Raw genomic sequence first — 18,621 nt, forward strand, 5'->3', positions numbered from 1 at the left:
TTATGGTGGTTAATATATGTACCTGCCATAGGTCTTTGGAATTTTTGAAAAATATTGTATTATTAGTTTATGGCAGGCAATTAAAATTTTTGCTAGACACTGCCGAAATAAGCTGTGAGACACTGTAGATATGCGTATTTGAGTGTATCCGTAAAACATGGCAACCCTTACGCAATGTTGCGACGGCGCTGTAGAAATTATCGGCTTCTGACGGTTGAATACTGCAAGTTTGAAGTCTGTTTTGTTTATTTGTTATTTTTTTGGCGAGACATTCCAAAGCATAGACAGTTTTAATTCAAATTTCTAATATTTGCAGATATCAAAGAAAGCTGAATTTGGCAGCAAATGTCAGGCGTGGATCAGGTAATAGGGATTTTGTGTTGTACATGAATACATTCGTACATAGGAGCACGTACCTTTGTGCATTCATTTTAAGGCTCCGAAAATTTCCTGGAGTTTTATGCATCTGCTCTATATACATATGTATATGTAAATAAAATTGCATATATGCATTCACATTAGCATATGTAGTTATGTATGTGTGCATGTGTGAAGTTTAATTTTCATATTAGATTAATTAATTGTTTATCTCTTTCAGAATAAATCAGGAACTGCAGGTACATTTATAATATAATCCGGATTTCTCCAAACAAATTGAATGGATGAATCCTTAATGAAAATCCCGCTTCCTCTAGGATAATTTGATTCATAAAGCAGTTTGCTGGATTCTCTGTAGACCCGATTATATAGGTCAGATTCGGATTCGAGACTATTGTTCTCTAGAGAGTTAATATTTTGGCACGATAATTCATCAGCCATCTTTGCCGGACTTATAGAATATAATAGCGCCGACCTCGTCGATGCGCGCCTTCTGAACTGTGTAGATATTATCTCGTAGAGGTAATGACGAAGTTTTCCCAGGTCCCAAACTATAGATAGCAAGTCTATATTTGGTTGCGTAGTTCATTTCATAATCGTAAAGTTTTCTAGAAATCATTGTTATAGGTGGACCAGCTTGGAAAAGGACTGCTCTGATACCATAGGCTGAGGCGCCAGTAGTCAAGTTAAAAAGTTTTTTGTGGTCGGTGTTTTTATAGTCGATTTTTTTAAAATATGATGACGTCGTTTATGAACAACATAAAACATCGTCAATTGTCCTTTAGAAAATGCTGCATTCCTTAGACTGAAGGAAAGTCCACAAAATTCGTACTTTTCTCCATTTTCGGAGAATGACGTCGTTCGGCTAAAGACATTTGGTGGTAGCCCGATTTCAAAGCCTGCCAATATCATCAATTTGTTTGACATTGAGTATTTATCGGTAATTGTTTTGCGAATAAGTTGCGGAAGTCAATTACTAGACAGTTTATCGTATTGCCGTCTTCATCAATGACATTTTCATCGACCTTCCCTTTTTATGATAACGATTTTAAGTAAGCTAAACTAAACTATTGTCTGTCTAAGCTATTTAATAAAAAAAACTGGACTTTACACCCAAAATTGGCAATATGCATTTGTGAGTGATACAATTTGAGCAATGAATGGATTAAACAGTAAATGGGGGTCTGACTTGTGGGACCTGATGAAGTTATTGGACGCAACCTTGTCGATTAACAATTTAATCTTGTAATCAAGTTCACTTTCATCCTCAAGTTCATCAATAGTTTCAGCAACCGACTTATTCTAAACTCTGTAGCCTGGCCTGGGCTGGAAGCAACATGATCTACTCTCTGCATTCTCAGCGTGGTCATGCGGCCTGAATTACTTCACCTCTTTTCTCGGTATCTTCGTTTAGCTTGCCTGAGCTTGAGGATTTTTGGTAGTAGATTTTCTGTCTAAAATTTGATGAGTATGGATCCACATCCATATGTTCGGAGTGTCATCTGTTAATGAGTTTGGCTGGAGTCTGATGAGACTGACGTTGCCCTCCCTGATTGAAAAACGGACTCTTGGATCGCAAATGTGCGGCAAAAAATATATCAGGCAGGTTCCGTTTGAGGCCTGATATGAACATCCGCAGGGCATAGCCCCTAAGTTTTTTGCACATACCTTTCGCTAAGCTTTTGTCGAAGTCATGTTTACCTTATTGGCTAGCAAGGTGAGCTTTTTCTTTACCTGATCGTAATATTCTAATAGGGACGAGCCGACCCATCTTAGGATACCCATTTCTTGTTCAATAACGTGAATGGGACTGTCACTGTACGTAAAATGCAGTCTTGCGATTATGGTTTCGACGTTCAAGACCGTATTAAATGACCCTAAGGATGCGTCAGCGGATGCCCTTATCTTAGACGAATACTAATGAGAACTTGAGAATTTGGCAGAAGCCGCATCTGTTGGGAGATTTCTTTTTATGTATTTATGTTATTTCTTCGTATCAAAGAATCCAATATTAACTAATCAAATCACCTATGTGTTTTTTAAAGGTGAATAATAGCGAGCGATTGTTGATTCCACCGTTTCCTCGATGCGTGTTCGTTGAATGCACCTCCAGTTCCTTCCTTTATTTTTCTTTTCTTTTCTTCAAACAATTTTTTATCTTTGCACGTTAATGTTTTCATCAGAATTCTCGTTCAAGCTTGTTTTTTACACAGATTTGTATTTGTTTGTTTATTTGTTTTCTTGCTTATGACGTAGGATCTACGCGGTTGGGAGCCAATTAGCCTTTATTATTCGAAGGGCAGCTATCTATTTATATCACCTCTCCGTTAGTATGTTTAGAACTAAAATTTAAAATGAATATCAGAAATATATTACCCTAAACTAACTAACTGTGAATTACACGCTGTGATTTGGGCAACAAAAATAGCATCGACTTAAAATGTTTTCATTCAAAAACTGTTGCCACAGTAGGCTTGACTTAAAAGCGTAAAAAACTGAACAAACTTTTGTCCTGATTAATAGGAAATCTATGGATCCACAATTGAACGAAATACAGCGTATTGCCTGCGAACTGCGTTCGGACAAGGCGCCGGCGCGAAACAAGGCAATTGAACAGCTGGACCAGAAACTGAACAGCTTTAAGAGTGCTTTAAACGCGGTGCTGGGTCGCAATGAGGAGCTTTCTTGGCAAAACCTTCTTGTGATCGTCAAGGAGGCGATCTTAAAGCACGCGAATAACTTAAGAGATGCGACGTCGGAAAAGGCTCGTAAGCAGTTGGCGGACAAATGTTATTTGTACGGCAATGTCATGGACCGTATCATCGACTATAATTTGGAGATGGGCCGAGCGAGCAGCGGACATTTTCTGACAAAGTCAACGATATTCGATGCCTTTGTGGACGGCACTAAAAGTGACATTGTTGTCCGTTACTTTGGAGTGAATTTCGTTAATTTACTGGACAGAGGCATATACTTATCGTCTAGGTATACCTTGGAATTGAAAGTCAGCGAATATAGTAATATTCTCTCTGTTTTGTTTGAGCTGAATATTGATGACGATGAGTTCCTGCGCTCCAAGATATTGAAATGCATCACAAAAACCGTCGAAATAGCCCAGGAGCGTACTCAACTGCACGACGATTTGGTGGAATATTTACCAACCCTAATCAGCTACACTCAAACCGCCCACAATGCCGAACGAATAAAGGATGTTGTACGACTATATTATCTATTCGTTGGCGAGTTATCGGTTAACTATCATCACACACTGTGCATTCACATGCAGAATATTATACCGAAACTCTGTGACTTTTACAACGAGGACAAATTCTGTGATGATACAAAAAAGTTATTCTTCGAGTGCGTTATCCTATCGCTGCAAGCTCTATATCCGAAATTAAAAAGCAACGATTTCAGCACATTTCAAGTGCCCATCAGAGATGATTGGCCACAGAGCATGCAAAAGTTGCATACCATCATTAAAATGGAGATTAGGAAGCACACTATGGGTCGCAACAAACCATCCGTATTGAACACGGATAAATTTCCACTGATATTTATTAAACTGTCCGCACTTGTCACTTACATTGTTTTGTGGCATGTGGAACCGAATCAAAATAAAGATGCGGACGCAAATACTAGCAAACGTCAAAAGGTCGACATCATGACTTCTATAATCAATCTGATTAACATGCAGAAAACTAGCTTCAGTGCTGTGTGGTTTGCCATATTTGCCGAGCTGTTGCAGCTGAGTAGCTCGATAATAAGCGAGGGTAATTATTATCAGGAGATGCGTGAGACGACATTGCATGTTCTTCAAATCTATGGCAACGCATATAATTTGCGCAATGTACGCCTCTGCCTGGCGAGCATGCTGGCTAAGGAACAGGAGCAGAAGCTTTCGAAATCGCATACGATAGTTTCCGACTTTTATGCACAAGTTGCCACGCATCTCATTTCAGAGACACGTCCGGCTGCCGAAGAGATAATCGAGAAACAGATCATACTGCAGTCGCTGATCAAATATGATAAACTGAGCGCCAAACTCTGCACCACATTGCTTCAAAGCATCACAACGAATGAGATGTTGAGAAGGAATGAGTGCATCGCTACCATTCGCGTCATATTCACACATGCCGAACAGTGTGGCATTGATAAGGCCACCGCTGTTGTGGAGCCTCTCATTAGGTGGGCCTACGATCACGAGAAGAGCATTGCAACGCAAATAATCAATAATATTGCTGCTATCGATCAGAAACTTTTGGCGGACACATTCGCCATTGGCATCATTAATTTCCTTGACGAAGACCAAGTGCAGCAACTGGCCACCAGCAATAACAATAACTCGCCAATAGCCACAGAGAAAGCAGAATTTACCCAACTGCAGCTATTGCTATACAAGTACAATAAGCAGCTGGTCTGCCTGGATGATCCTTTTCAGTCGCGGCTACGAGGACCTATTACGGCGCACAGTGAAACACCGGCGAGCGTGAAGAGCTGCCTGTATGTGCACAATTATGAGTTGCTTATGCGCATGCTCGACCCGGCAATCACGAATGAGTCCAGCACCAGTTCCTTGATCAAGGATCTAAAGAATTTGCATAAGTTAGTTTGCACCATGGAACGTTTGCTTCATTACAATGTCTTTGACGTGTCGAATTTTATGCAATGTCCGCTCATGAAGCGCATTGGTTTTTTTCTCAGCCACACGGAGATTCAATACACTTCTATTCAGCCGGATATTAATCGCATAGACGAGAGTGATTTTCATGAGATTCTAGATGAACAGATTGCCATTCTCGAAGTATTCAATTCGAATGAGATACTATTGGAGTATCTAGAAAAACAGCCGATGGAAATGCTGCTCGAGTTCATAGGTGTGCTGCTTAAGCATAGTTACACACGCAAGGATCACACGAAGAGCACAGATCGTACAGCACTGAACACAAAATGCGTCTGCATCCTTGGCAGCATGTGTGCAAACAGCACGTATAGTACCGATGCCATTTCCCATCTGGTCAAGAACCTCATGGAGCGCAGTCCGCTTAATGATGAAATGATGATAATTAAGATGCTGTGTCGCTGCAAGGGCTTATCGGAGGAATGCCTTGAATGGCTGGCCTGCAAGCTGAAGAACATATTTCAGCATCACAATACAAATGTGGATATCATGAGCCAGGTGGTTGAGGAAATACCCACTCTTACGCACTTTTTTTATGACATTGAGCATTTGCTGGACGTTATAATGATAGCGCTGATGTCGTTGTTGAAGATAGCGTTAAAAAAATCATATCCAACCCAATTGGCTGTCCAAATTGTACGCTCCGTGGGCCAAATAGCACAGAGTTGTCCCAACATTTACAATTCAGAGAACTTTTTGGTGATTTGCCAATCGGTGGCCAATTTTTTAGCAATGCCAACGCTGGAAGTGCGCTATGCGACAATTGAAACGCTTACGATACTCCTAAATTCGAACTATTGTGTTTCGAACAGCGATGCCGATACAACTAGCAAGCATAATAGACATTTGATATTTTGTGATCAGCTGTACGGGTCCATTGACTTTAAAGACCTGTCGTTCACCGGCAAGGACATGTTGCTGAATAATCATTCGGTGGCCATACAATCGTTATCTGCATTCTTTGCCTTTAGTGCATTCCATCAGGAGCGTAGTTTGCAGGATCTAATGTCGTACTGTGCGACCCATAAACTCAACGCAAACGATTTCAGTGCATTAGGAAGCCTAGTGCAGTGCCACAAGTTAACGATGTGCGAACTTATGACGCCCTATTCGGATACCATGCTCCAAAAATGGATTTCACTGCGCCGGTCCGTGTCTAAATTTCCGTATTATCTGGGCTATGACACAAAGGAGGCATTTCTTAAAGCTAATTGTAAAAACATAATGGCTTATTCATTCATCTATCGCACGCCGGAGGATATAAATCGTTTTAAAACACTTTTAAGCGAGCGGGAGGCTGCGCCTATCCTGATGGCCTATATGGTGTCAGAATGGAGCGATTGCATTGAAACGCAAAATGAGGACTTTCGGCAGCATCTGGAGAATCTCAAACATAATATACAGCTATTTGGAATGCATCCTTTGGATGTTGCACTCAATGTGGAAAGCCTTTATGAAACGATCAGACATTTGCACGATGAGGACGAATGGATCCGGTTGTTTGGCGAATCTGCGCCCTACAATAAACTACGAATGTGGTTTCATCTTAGCGCATCTTCGCTCTTTAAATCTTTGAACCAACACATTAGTGGTAAACGATGGTCAAGGGATGAGCGTATTCAGGCCATGTCCCTATTGATGTTTGAGCATAGGCTGCTCTTAGTTGATCTCCTTGGCATATTGAAGACCGCTTGCCATCTGGCTATGCTCGCCGATCAAGTATTGCACAACTTTTTCTCATACTGCACCATTGCTGATGCAATACTGGATGCGGCTATGGAGAGATCATCATCAAATATAAAGACGGATGCGGATTTAATTCAAGTCAATTGCGCTTACTTTGTGAGCGACATTTGGCACTTCTTCTGCGGTTTTCTGTTGCACAGTAAGTGTGGACAACTGCATCGAGTTGCCCTACTTTATATTCAATCGAGGCTCAATATTTGCACTTTTCAGTCGCACAACATCAACACAATCGATTTTGATAAAATAGGCAAACTTTTGATTGCCTCCATGCAACACGTCAAGACGGTAGAGTTGAAGTTATTGGCAGCCGACGTTCTGAAAAAATTCCTGAATATATTCAAGCTGCAGCTCAATGAAGATGGGGCTGACAAGGCGGCAAATCTGCAAACACTGCGTGATCTTTGCGAGATGACATTAAATGTACAGACGCTGCTGGTGGATGAGGATAGCGAGGGGACGCATCTGCAATCGCTGCGTGATCTTTGCGAGATGACGGTACCACGATTTGAACAGCTCAGCGTTGTCGACTATATGCGTACATTCCTCAAGTCTAATAGAATGGAGCCCTTGCATGGCCTACGTGAATATATTGCCGAGCACAAGGACGAACTGCAGAGTCATCAGCAATTGTTGTTTGAGCTAATCAATCGTCTCATTCACATGGTGCGCGAGTCTCCCAGCAAGAAAGGCAGCATTGATGCCGTCAAATCTCTAGCCGAAATTGGGCCACTCAAATTGAAGCGGAACTCGTATTATTTTCAAACCGAATTTGAAGACATTCAGCAGTTGCAGTCGTCTGAGCAACCGATTGTGCAGTTTCTTGACGTCATTATGGAGACGCTGGAAAAGCAGTTGTATGACTTCAATACGAGCACACAGAAGGCGCTTATCCAAGTGGCTGGCCATGTGGTCGACAGCAAGGATGGCAGCAAATTAGTATCGGATCATCCACATTTGCGTATCTTTAAAACTAGCCCAAATAATTTGGGTTTCCTCAACACATCCGACAGCATTCCGGTAATAGATTGGCTGACCGTACTCAAATCCAGTGAACAGTTGGACTATAGGCCATGGCTGTGCACATTTATGGGTTTGGTGTTTGGCGAGTGCGGTTGGCAAGGATTCGATGCGTTTGCGGCCAAGTCATTTACATTTGCCAAGGCTTGTCTGCAACCGTTTATCAAACTTTTGCTTAGCAATAAGGAGCAACATTTGGACAGCCTGTGTTCAATGCTCGAACACTTTTTCGAGAGCGCCGCAAGCGAGGCCAAGGGTGTCTACCAGGATAAGCGTGTCATCAAGCAATTCCTCTACATATGCGAATGCATTCGTCTTGTTAACAATTGGAGTATACCCATCAATCTTGAGAATGTGGTCAAGGCGAGCAATCATTGCCAGGCGTATTTCCTTAGCATTATGTATCTGGAGTTGTGGGCGTATTCCGCAAATGCAACCGCCGATGCAAATATCCTTGCAGATGAAAGCTTCCAATTGTCCGCAAAAATTGCATATACATCGATTGGCTGTCTAGATGCAATTCCCGGCTTCCTGGATCCGTTGCGTTCGCGCTCTGATTATTTTAGTTTGAATGATAACTTATCGGGCATTCTGCTGGAATCGGATAATCTGGACGAGCCGACAAGGCAAATGTGTATTGACATTATGAAGTCGAATGGAATGCTATCGCTAGCTGACCTTTATCAGCGTGTCGCCGTAGACGGGACAACACGGGTGGACTATGAGGTACTGTGGCGTCTATGTGATTGGGACGCCCCGATTGATGGTCATCAGAAGGTAAATCGAGCGAACAACATGGAACTGGAGTTCAATAAGCATCACTATTTGGCACTCAAGAGCATCAGCAAACGGGAGAAGGAGACCACAGTAACAGCCATCAACAATGCCTATCAATGTGTCCAGGCTATATTGCGGGATATCAGCGTGGAGTGCTTACAGTCTGTCTACAAATATATGACTTGGTTGTGCATGCTGCAACAGACCGAAGATTTTTGGCAGATTCAGTTTAGTCAACAATTGAGCCCAGCACAAAAGAACGTATTTAACAAGTGGCGAACGGAACTCAATCTCGCCTATGGCAACTTTAGATGCAAGGAACAAATACTTGCCCATCAGATAACGCTGTTCAAAATGCCTGGCATGCGCGCCGATAGACGCATCAAAGAACATTATCTTCAAAATCCGGTAGACACCTATCTGCTCAAGTGCATCGGCGAGTGCAAGGCCGCGGGTAAACTGAATTTGGCCACCAAGTATATTGCCACACTGCGTGCTCTGCCGGACATCAAGATGCCTACACAGCTATCGGCGCTGCTGGAGGATGCAGAAGTAAATATGAAGACGTGCAACTATCAGATCGCCAAGGCCATATTGCATCACGTGAATACGAATAGCGATTTTAAGTATTGTGTGGAGCGTGTGACGGCTCTACGAATGCAGGGCGAATTCCAGCTGGACTGCAATGCCGATAATTTTGCCAATACTTTGCGACAGACATTTAATACATCACTCCAGCTGCTGGATTATTTCAAGGCGCACAAGGTACAGCTTATGAAACTGGACTCCAATTTGATCGTTTGGGATAAATTCGAGCAGTTCGAGATTGATAATCGGATGGCAGCGCATGCGTCCATAGCCAAATATGCGGATCGTGAATATCAACAGCTTTACGACTATCGCCAGTCGCAGGAGTATAAAACTCTTGTCGATATCATCCAGCAGAATCGTCGCTTGGCTGGCACGGTTACGGCTAGTCGGCAGCGTGAGGATCGTGATCGTCAATTGGGTGCACTAAATTTAAAACGATTCGCCAATCTGGACGCACAGGAACTGAACCGCATCGAAAACAATCTCACCGAGCATCTGTGCACAGCGATCACACATTATATTGAATATTGTCAACTTGATAAAGGATTCTCAAGTGCGGAAATTTATCGCATCATCGCACTCTGGTTCACAAACGATCAAAATGAACAGATGTTGAACACCATCAAAGATGCAATTCAATTGGTGCCCAGCTACAAGTTCATTTGCGTTGTCAGTCAGCTTGCCGGGCGTCTGAACTCGAAACATGCCCCTTTTCACAAGATTCTTGTCGATTTACTTGTACGCTGCGGCCAGGATCACCCACAGCAAACATTCTACAAGCTATATCCATTGGTCTATGCCTATCTCGATGGCGAATATGCCAATACACAACGCGCCGACATCGCCAAAAAGATTATCGCTCGCAGCTGTGAGGCAAATACGGCCGCCCTCGAGGCTAGCAAACAATTCGAGCTTATGTTTCCAGCGCTAATTAAGTTTGCCAATAGCTATATTGGCCCAAATGGCAAGCCCAATAACGAAATGATGCCCGCTATGATAGTTGAGCTAAATAAACTCAAACTGGACCGTGTGCAGTGTCCCACAATTGAGCTGGTCGTGCAGCCCAGCAAGGAATACAATATAATCAGCATTGTGAAATGGACGGGTAAATATGAATTCTGTGGTGGTCTGAATGCACCAGTTAAATTGATGTGCCTCTGTTCGGACGGTGTGGTGCGTGCTCAACTGATCAAGGGCAAGGATGATCTACGCCAGGATGCTGTCATGCAGCAGGTGTTCGGGATTGTCAACGAACTGTTCAACAGTGATTCGGAGTTCGCTGAGCGTAAATTGCAATTGCGCACCTACAAGGTGACGCCTCTCTCCATGCGATGTGGCATCATCGAGTGGGTAAGCAACACAATACCGATCGGTACCTATCTGGCTGGTAATGGCACTGGCGGTGCCCATATGAAATATCGACCCACAGATTGGAACAATAATAAATGTCGCCAGATGGCAGCGGCAGCGCTAAAAAAGACACCCGATGTACGGCGAAGTGTCTACAAGAAGATTTGCGAGAAGGTGCAGCCAGTGTTTCATTATTTTTTACTCGAGAAATTTCCAATACCGGGCGAGTGGTTTGAACGCCGGCTGGCTTACATCAATAGCGTGGCGACCACCTCCATGGTGGGCTATGTGCTTGGATTGGGCGATCGCCATACGCAGAACATTCTCATTGATGCACAGACCGCCGAAGTGGTGCATATTGACTTTGGTATTGCTTTTGAGCAGGGCAAAATTCAAAATACGCCAGAGACGGTGCCGTTTCGTTTAACACGCGATATGGTCGCTCCGATGGGTGTGTGCGGCACAAATGGTGTATTTACGAAGTCCTGCGAGGCCACCATGCATATTTTGAGGCGTTACAAGTCCGTATTGATCACCATACTGGAGGTCCTACTGTACGATCCACTATTTATTTGGGGCGTGCTCTCAACAGAGCAACAACAGCAAATGTCCAATGAAGAATCGAAGAACATACTGGCGCAACGGGCTCTCTTGTTGGTCAAACATAAACTGGAAGGCGGGGTGCCCGGATTACTGGAGAACTCGGATGTGAAAACGCAAGTTCAGCGTTTGATCAACGAGGCAAAACTGCCCAGCAATTTAGCAATGCTATATCATGGCTGGGATCCATATATGTGATACGCCGTGCTCCTAGTCCCTCACGCATAACATCACAATTAAAGCAAACACATTTATCCATTTACTTTATTATTATTAAATTTTCTTTCTCGAGCGAGAGAAGCTTAAAATCGCCTCACTTTATGCTTATACTTTGTTACGCATTATTCGAAAACCAATTCGCAGCTGGAATGGTTTGTTTGGACATAGGCTTAAGATAATTAATAATAAAATAAAAGAAAATATCATATTTTTGTCTTGATTTGTTTTTCTATCTTAAATTTGATTTGTTTGTTTTCTTAAAGTCTATGCTTACAGTATAATTAACAATCAGGCGGTTCGCTCTCGGCAATCCTTTGGAATTGCTCCTTTTTGTCCCACAATGATGAGGAATCTGCATACGGACACTGCAGGATTTTTCTAATTAACATATCCTTTTTGACACTTGTCACGTGATAGTGTTCCTTATGTTGCGGCTTCTTCAGGCTCGCTTTACGAGCTATGGCTATTTCATTGGCACTTTTTAATCATACGAGTATCCTTTTTTAACATACCGGTTCCTGCATGGGAGCCAATTAGACGGTCCTTAAATTGATTTTTAAAAAGAAATATCGTTTATTTCGATTGCCTTATTAGAAATTAACTTTACAAACTTAAACCGTATTGCTACTTGGCATCTTGTATTTGTCCGAATTTGGCGCTCCTGTCGTTCATTTTTCATATGCCTTGGCACTGATCGATGGTTTTGGTTTAGCATCATTGGCTGAGTTCAACGGTGATGAAATGTGTTCACCTGGAGCGGGTTGGTATAAGTGCATGAGCGATTTGTAATAACTGTTCTTAACTTGTACAGCCCTCGCCTTAATAGGAATCGCCATACCGAGGTCAGCCTCAAAAATTTGTTGGGAACAGAGTGGTGTGTGCTTGTTCCCTAAGCGTTAATTTTAAAAACTTTGTCGCCTATTTGATAACTTTTGTATGCACTGTTTTTATTATTTGCTTTCTTCAGCCCTAAGAATTTTGTATTATTTTTGGAAGGATTTCTGATATGCACAGTGTTTGTTTTGGCAGTGTGATGATCGTATTCTTAATGATGTAAGGGCCGAGGCATTTGTAGTTGTTTCATACGGGTAGGCTTTAGTATGGGCTGAGCTTTTTGCCGTCATCGCATTATTTTTTGTAATTTTTTTTTTGAATACATGGTAGCTTTGCGTCACATATTCTCTCAATTAGCGATTCTCTATATGAGAAATGTGAGAGAGAGAGAGAGAGAGAGAGCTTTGTTCACCAAACATAAGAAAATACAATCTGGGGAAATCTAATTTTCTCAATAATTATTTGGAAACAGTTCACGCCTTGTCACCTGATTCAATAGTGTAGGTGAATGATATCTCACTACGTACCTATTGTGGCAATGTTTGACCGTTTATCAACTTCTAGGGCATGGATGGTTTGTTGCGATAACGATAATATATACATGTATGTATGTAGCACTGATTATGTCCCATAATATTATTAATATTAATAATAATAATTAATGTAGTTATAAGTATATTACATTGAAGTATGAGTATTATATTTTATGCATGTTAATGATTTGACCACTTAAAGAGCGTCAAATTGCAAGATCACCAAAATGCCACTCGTTGAAAGAAGGCAGCTGTTTAAATATTAACATTAGGCGTCCCCATGTTTTGATCACGAAAATGTCACTCGTTGAAAGGCGGCGATATGTTTATATCAGATTCTGATTGCATATGCAGGCTACACTTTGACAACTTCATACTGACGACCTTAACGAAGCGCTTCCAAAACTCGATTCTTCTGTTCTGATGTCTTCTATGACTCTTCTTCTTCTAATCAAGCTATTATTACATTAAAATTAAACACTGTATTGTACGATGCAAGCATACCATCAGTGTAATTCCAATTTTTTTTATTTCGGATGATACGTAGGGACACGTAATGCCTTCTGCTATCTTCGTATGTTTTAATGATAATCTTTGTTATAGTAATTTTAAAAATAAACGAATTTCAATTGTGAGATTTTTATTCTACCGCTTTATTCCGAGGTGCATAAAAGATTTTATTATTTATAATGAAAGCTTCGCTAGAGACAAAAAATTTTAACAAGACTCAGAACTTATATAGCTGATCATTAATATAAGATCCTTATAAGATTGGAGATCTCTTGTGAAATAGTCAGAAACATTTTTTCTATTTTTTTTTTTTATTTACTTTTGTTTTCAAAACTTAAGTAATTATTTTAAAAGATCTATTTAAAAATTGTCACGCTAATTATGGCCTGTTGCTTACCAGTATTGTGCCAATTGCAACAAATATAACAAATTAGCATTCTCTATTTTGTTAAACAATGTTTTTCATGGTTTTTATTGAGTTGTCGAATGTATTATTTTTGATATAATTAATATTCCAATCTTATACATAGAGATGAATGAAAAACAAATTTTAAATTTGTAGTGAGAAATGACTTACTATATTATCAGCGGTAAACGTTTTAAACTGAATTATAAATGGTTTTCTCATGATAACAGATGGCTTGATTAAGGCTATTTCTTCGATACGAATGCTTGTGAAACTTGATGATAGATTTTGTTATAATAAAAATAAGTAAATATAAGTAACGTAATTTTATAAAAATACTTATAAATTATTATTTTTAATGCTACTAATATTTTGTTTAATAAACATTGATATAACCTTAACTTATGTCTTTTATTACCGCCACATAGATCGTGCTAACAGAAGGTTGCTCGATACGCAAAAGTAAATTCAAAGTAAAATCGGATACATAAGGGTTTGTATATTGACTCACACCACTTGCATTTATTTAAAATCGCTTACAAAGTCTTTAAATTATCAGCTTGCTTGCTTCCTTGCAAGTTAAAGTAAACGTTCGCTCTCATTACACAGCAACACCAAAAGATAACAGATAAAGTTTTTTTTTATTTACAATTTGTGTTTGCGACATACTTTCGATGACGAACTATTTTATGCAAGAGTTCCTGTTGAAATTTCTGCTTATTGTATTTATTACTCTTTCTGGTCTAAAGAACTTGGAGGACGCTGAGCTGGGGCCACCAGATAGGTAGCTTGTTGTGGATAATGACCGGCCTCATCTCGGGAGGTCAACTTCGAGTAAACACCATCTCGCAAACACCGCCGACGGACACCCCCAACACGTTATGCGCTGCGGTTAACAATGTTGCGACACGGCATCAGCTATTCTTCCGCTACGGAACCATCACTGTCAGCGGGCTTACAAAACAGAGTTGAGGGATAACCCAGCCCCAACAGACAGGGAGACTGAAATGAGGGATGCGATTGAGAATGTGGATATGCCCATGTACTCACACGACCTCACAGAGGAGCTTCAGTAATGGAGGAGTACATTTGTATTTAAAATCTGGGAAGAAGTATTGGATACTGCCCTGATCAACCAGTTGCAGAAGAAACACATTAGGGAGTGGCATGTCGTTCTATTGGAATAATACGAATAAATGGTAACCAAATCTCAACCCCTAGAACTCAGCATAAACGTAAGTTCCTTGGACCTAGAGCGAGGTATTAGCAATCTTAATAGCAGCATAATAAATGTTTTTGAAGAAAGCTACCACTCGGCAAAAAGAAAAGGATGTTCATTGCCAGCCATGAGAGCCTGCATCTCAACACCCATCGCATCTGCAATAAAGGAAAGAGAGATTAATTATTGGACCAAAGCCATGAAAGTCTGACCTCCTATAACAAGATTAAGAAAAGCAAGCGGAAGAACTATGAGGATTTTTACAAAAGCATAGAAGGTATGATTGAAGGCGCCCGGCTGCATAGACCACCTTCGAAATAGGCCGAATAAAATAATTGTTCAATATCTTACATATGGGTTACGGCTCTTCTAAACCCTCATTGCTTCAAAATCCCTTCACTCAAAATTCCAAGTGTAATTTTGGCAAGTGTTGTCAGAGTAAAATATCTGTACACATCAGATATGCGTGATCCTAAAAGTTTATATCCTCGGTTTTACCACAAATGCAAATAAATGTAGCTATTTTACAACGAATCCTAACACCCACATGCGTTGTACATATTTTTCATATTCAAGCAAGCAGTGAGAGGAGAGAGCGCAGTTGCTTTAGAGCTGTGCGAGTAGCTGTGTCAAGATTTTGTCGGCGGAAACGGCCCTGCCTTGAAGAATTGTGCTTATATTTGAAGCGATTGCTCGAAATCGACATATTTCTTTCAACTTTATCAACAAATAAATATAAATGGAAAAGAATTGTGAATTGTGTTATTGATAAGCACATAGAGGATTTCCTTTCCTCACAATGCAAACAAGTACAATATTTTGTGAGCACACCCTTAATTTTACTATTGTACAATTAATCTGGCAAACCACTCTTTAAGTTTCCGTGTTTTTTTTAATATAACGTTAAGTTCAGTGCGTTAGAAATATGTTGGATTGACATAAGGCGAGGTACTCATTTTGCACAAAATTCCGCATTTATAGTAAATGTTCCAAAAATCAGTTTGTTCCATGCCATAATCAATAGTATTTTTTTTCGATAGTTTTGGTCCACCTATAAAACTTCGACATACAGTGTCTCGCAGTTCAACTGGAACAGCGCCTAGCAAAATATTTAAAGTGCTATAACTTTTAAACAAAACAATAAACGCAAAATGTTTAAATGCCAATTTGTTTTATGTTATATCACGTTTGAAAAGGAAGCTTCAGTTTTTATTAAAATATTAAATAATTAACTGAAATTAGTCAAATACTGAAAACATATCCAAAATACATGTCAAAGTTTTTTTGGAACAGTCTTAGAAAAGTAACATATTAGGCGTATAAAAACTTAAATAAGGATGTTAATACTTAGTATGATATCCTTTACCCCTAATAAAGTCCCTTAACCTATTATTCATGGAAGATACCAGCTTCCGGGTCGTTTCTGGACTGATTTTGCTCCACTCATCCAGCAGAGCATTCTTGAGATCGGATCTGTGATTCCGGATGGTATTTTCCAGCAGAGCCCACAAATTTTAAACAACATTTAAGTCTGGAGACTGGGCCTGTGGAATTATCATGTGGAGGCAGTTCCAGATATGCCAAGACCGTACTAATCCGGACTTATTCTTGGTTGTTGTCCTGGTCGTTGTCGTGGTAGATCTGGAAAGTACTCCGGATTCCTAGCTTCTCGGCACTTTGGAGTAAATTTTCCTTTAATATATTGAGGTACACATTCTTGTCCATTGTTGTTTCAATAAACACCATATTTGCGACGCCGGCTTCCGAGATAGATGCCCATACCATGACACTTCCTCCGCCGTGCTTGACTGTTGCCTTTAGGATTTTGGGATTCAACTCAGTATTGGGCTGTCGCCACACATAATTCCGTCCGTCCGAGCCAAAAATGTTGAATTTGGACTCATCTGCAAATATGACTGTGTCCCAGAACTCCAAATCCTTGTCCAAGTGGGTTTTGGCGAACGTCATCCTAGTCCCTTTATTTTTTGCGCTTATAAAGGGCTTCTTCCGTGGTACTCGGGCATTAAAGTCATGTTTGCGCAGAACCCGGCGCACAGTTTCCACATTGCACTTTTTCCCCATTTCATCGTGCACCTGTTGAGTCAGTTTTGGAGCCGATAGTGTAGGATTTTCCTTTATATCCTGATGATCCTCCGCTCCTCCTGTTCGGTGAAAATCTTGTGTGGTGCCTTTCTGCCCTTGTCCTCTATCCGATTTTCGTCGACGAAGCGCCGAATGATATTGAATACAGTTGTGGTACTCAGATTTACCATTTTAGCTATTTGGCGATATGAATATCCAATCCTGAAGTGTTCCAGGATCAATTTCCGTTGTTCAATGGTAGTCCGCTTGCACATAGTCCTTGTTGGCTGGTTGCACTCGAGATGCAGGATATAACTAATCTGACTACGAAGGATTGGTCTATTTATACCAAAAATAATCAACCTGACGTAAAAATTCTGGGTTTTATGGCATCCAGGTGTCCATAACGCCATTGTTCCACATAATATGTGACTACAAATTAAGGTACTTTTTTACATAACCCGACCTAGCCGGTGGGAAAACCCCAGTTTATGGGGGTCATATAGTCATTTAGGTAGTATAATAATTTGTTTATGGCAGGCAATTAACTTTTTTGCTAGGCGCTGTTCCAGTTGAACTGCGAGACACTGTACATGTACATATATTATGAAAATGTCTGCCATCGAACGGCGAAGGAAGCATTAACGTAACTATTTGTAGGGTTTATTAAATTTGAATTATTGCTTTTATTTATTTTCAAAATTATTACATAATAATATGTGCCCAGCATTATGCCTTTTTAACGAGCACTCAACAGTATTATATACATCGATAATAAGATAATAGATAATATTATCGATAATATTATCGAAGGAGACGTTATTAAGGGGGAGGAGGAAGGTTTCTAATTTAATATATTAGCATTTGGTACTCTACTGAATTTTGGCACTTGGTTCTCTACTGAGCCCATTGAAAATGGGAAAAAAGGATATAATGTTTTTGTGCAAATGATCGTTTGTGCATCCGTTTAGAAGCTAGTTAGCTAGAGCTGGCTAGCTCGTATACTTCGCGCAGATCAAGTTTATCTCAATTCATCGATAACTCTGTTAATTTCGTTAATATCGATACATTGTGATTTCCGATAGCATTAATTGGTATATCGTACACATTGACTGGATAAATTTCTCCGAAATTTTAAATAAATTTATTATCCAAAAAGTATTCTCAGATTGATCTCATTAGTATCAGCAGGCGCTTGCTTTCAGTCTGAATTGATATGCGCTTGCACGTGTGAGAAAGGGACGGCAAGATCAGAATATATTTAACAACTGGATTCGGGGTATTCGTAGTCGACCTTACTCGACTACGGAATTCTTACTAGTTACTACTAGAATATGATCGATCGATCAGGTATGTGAACAGCAGAACAGTTCAATGTTATTTAAATCTTTGTTGTTGTGAGTGCAGACTGGAAGTTCAAAGCGTAGTAATTAGCATTTGAATTCAAATTAATTAAAGAACTAAAATTAAATAAGCTTTCCGGTATTCTCTGATGTTTTCCTGGCTGGTGTGGCTGGGTCTCAAGAAAGCTGAAATCATTGCATTTTATATATTACTTAATCTCGTTGTGGTATTATATTGCTTCATTTATTTATATTTTTCACGCAAAGTTGTCTCTCTAATTTCGAAAATAAAAGGGAAATACCAAAACAGCACAAAACGAATATTTTTTTATTGT

General features: G+C 40.3%; 1 protein-coding gene across 1 annotated transcript; it reads left to right on the top strand.

The window, feature by feature from the left end:
- The first annotated feature begins 284 nt into the window (after window positions 1–284).
- On the top strand, window positions 285–11,567 carry LOC6569928 (serine/threonine-protein kinase ATM). Its single transcript, XM_043214351.1, has 3 exons — window positions 285–363; window positions 599–617; window positions 2,902–11,567. The coding sequence occupies exon 3, from the start codon at window positions 2,909–2,911 to the stop codon at window positions 11,336–11,338; it is 8,430 nt and encodes a 2,809-aa protein (XP_043070286.1). The 5' UTR covers window positions 285–363; window positions 599–617; window positions 2,902–2,908; the 3' UTR covers window positions 11,339–11,567.
- The last annotated feature ends 7,054 nt before the right edge of the window (window positions 11,568–18,621 follow it).

Source organism: Drosophila grimshawi, unplaced genomic scaffold (genome assembly GCF_018153295.1).
Source record: "Drosophila grimshawi isolate 15287-2541.00 unplaced genomic scaffold, ASM1815329v1 contig_1148, whole genome shotgun sequence".
Lineage (NCBI taxonomy): Eukaryota > Metazoa > Arthropoda > Insecta > Diptera > Drosophilidae > Drosophila > Drosophila grimshawi.

Excerpts from the sequence above, each read along its gene's own strand:
- LOC6569928 (XM_043214351.1), top strand. The coding sequence starts at position 2,909 with ATGGATCCACAATTGAACGAAATACAGCGTATTGCCTGCGAACTGCGT.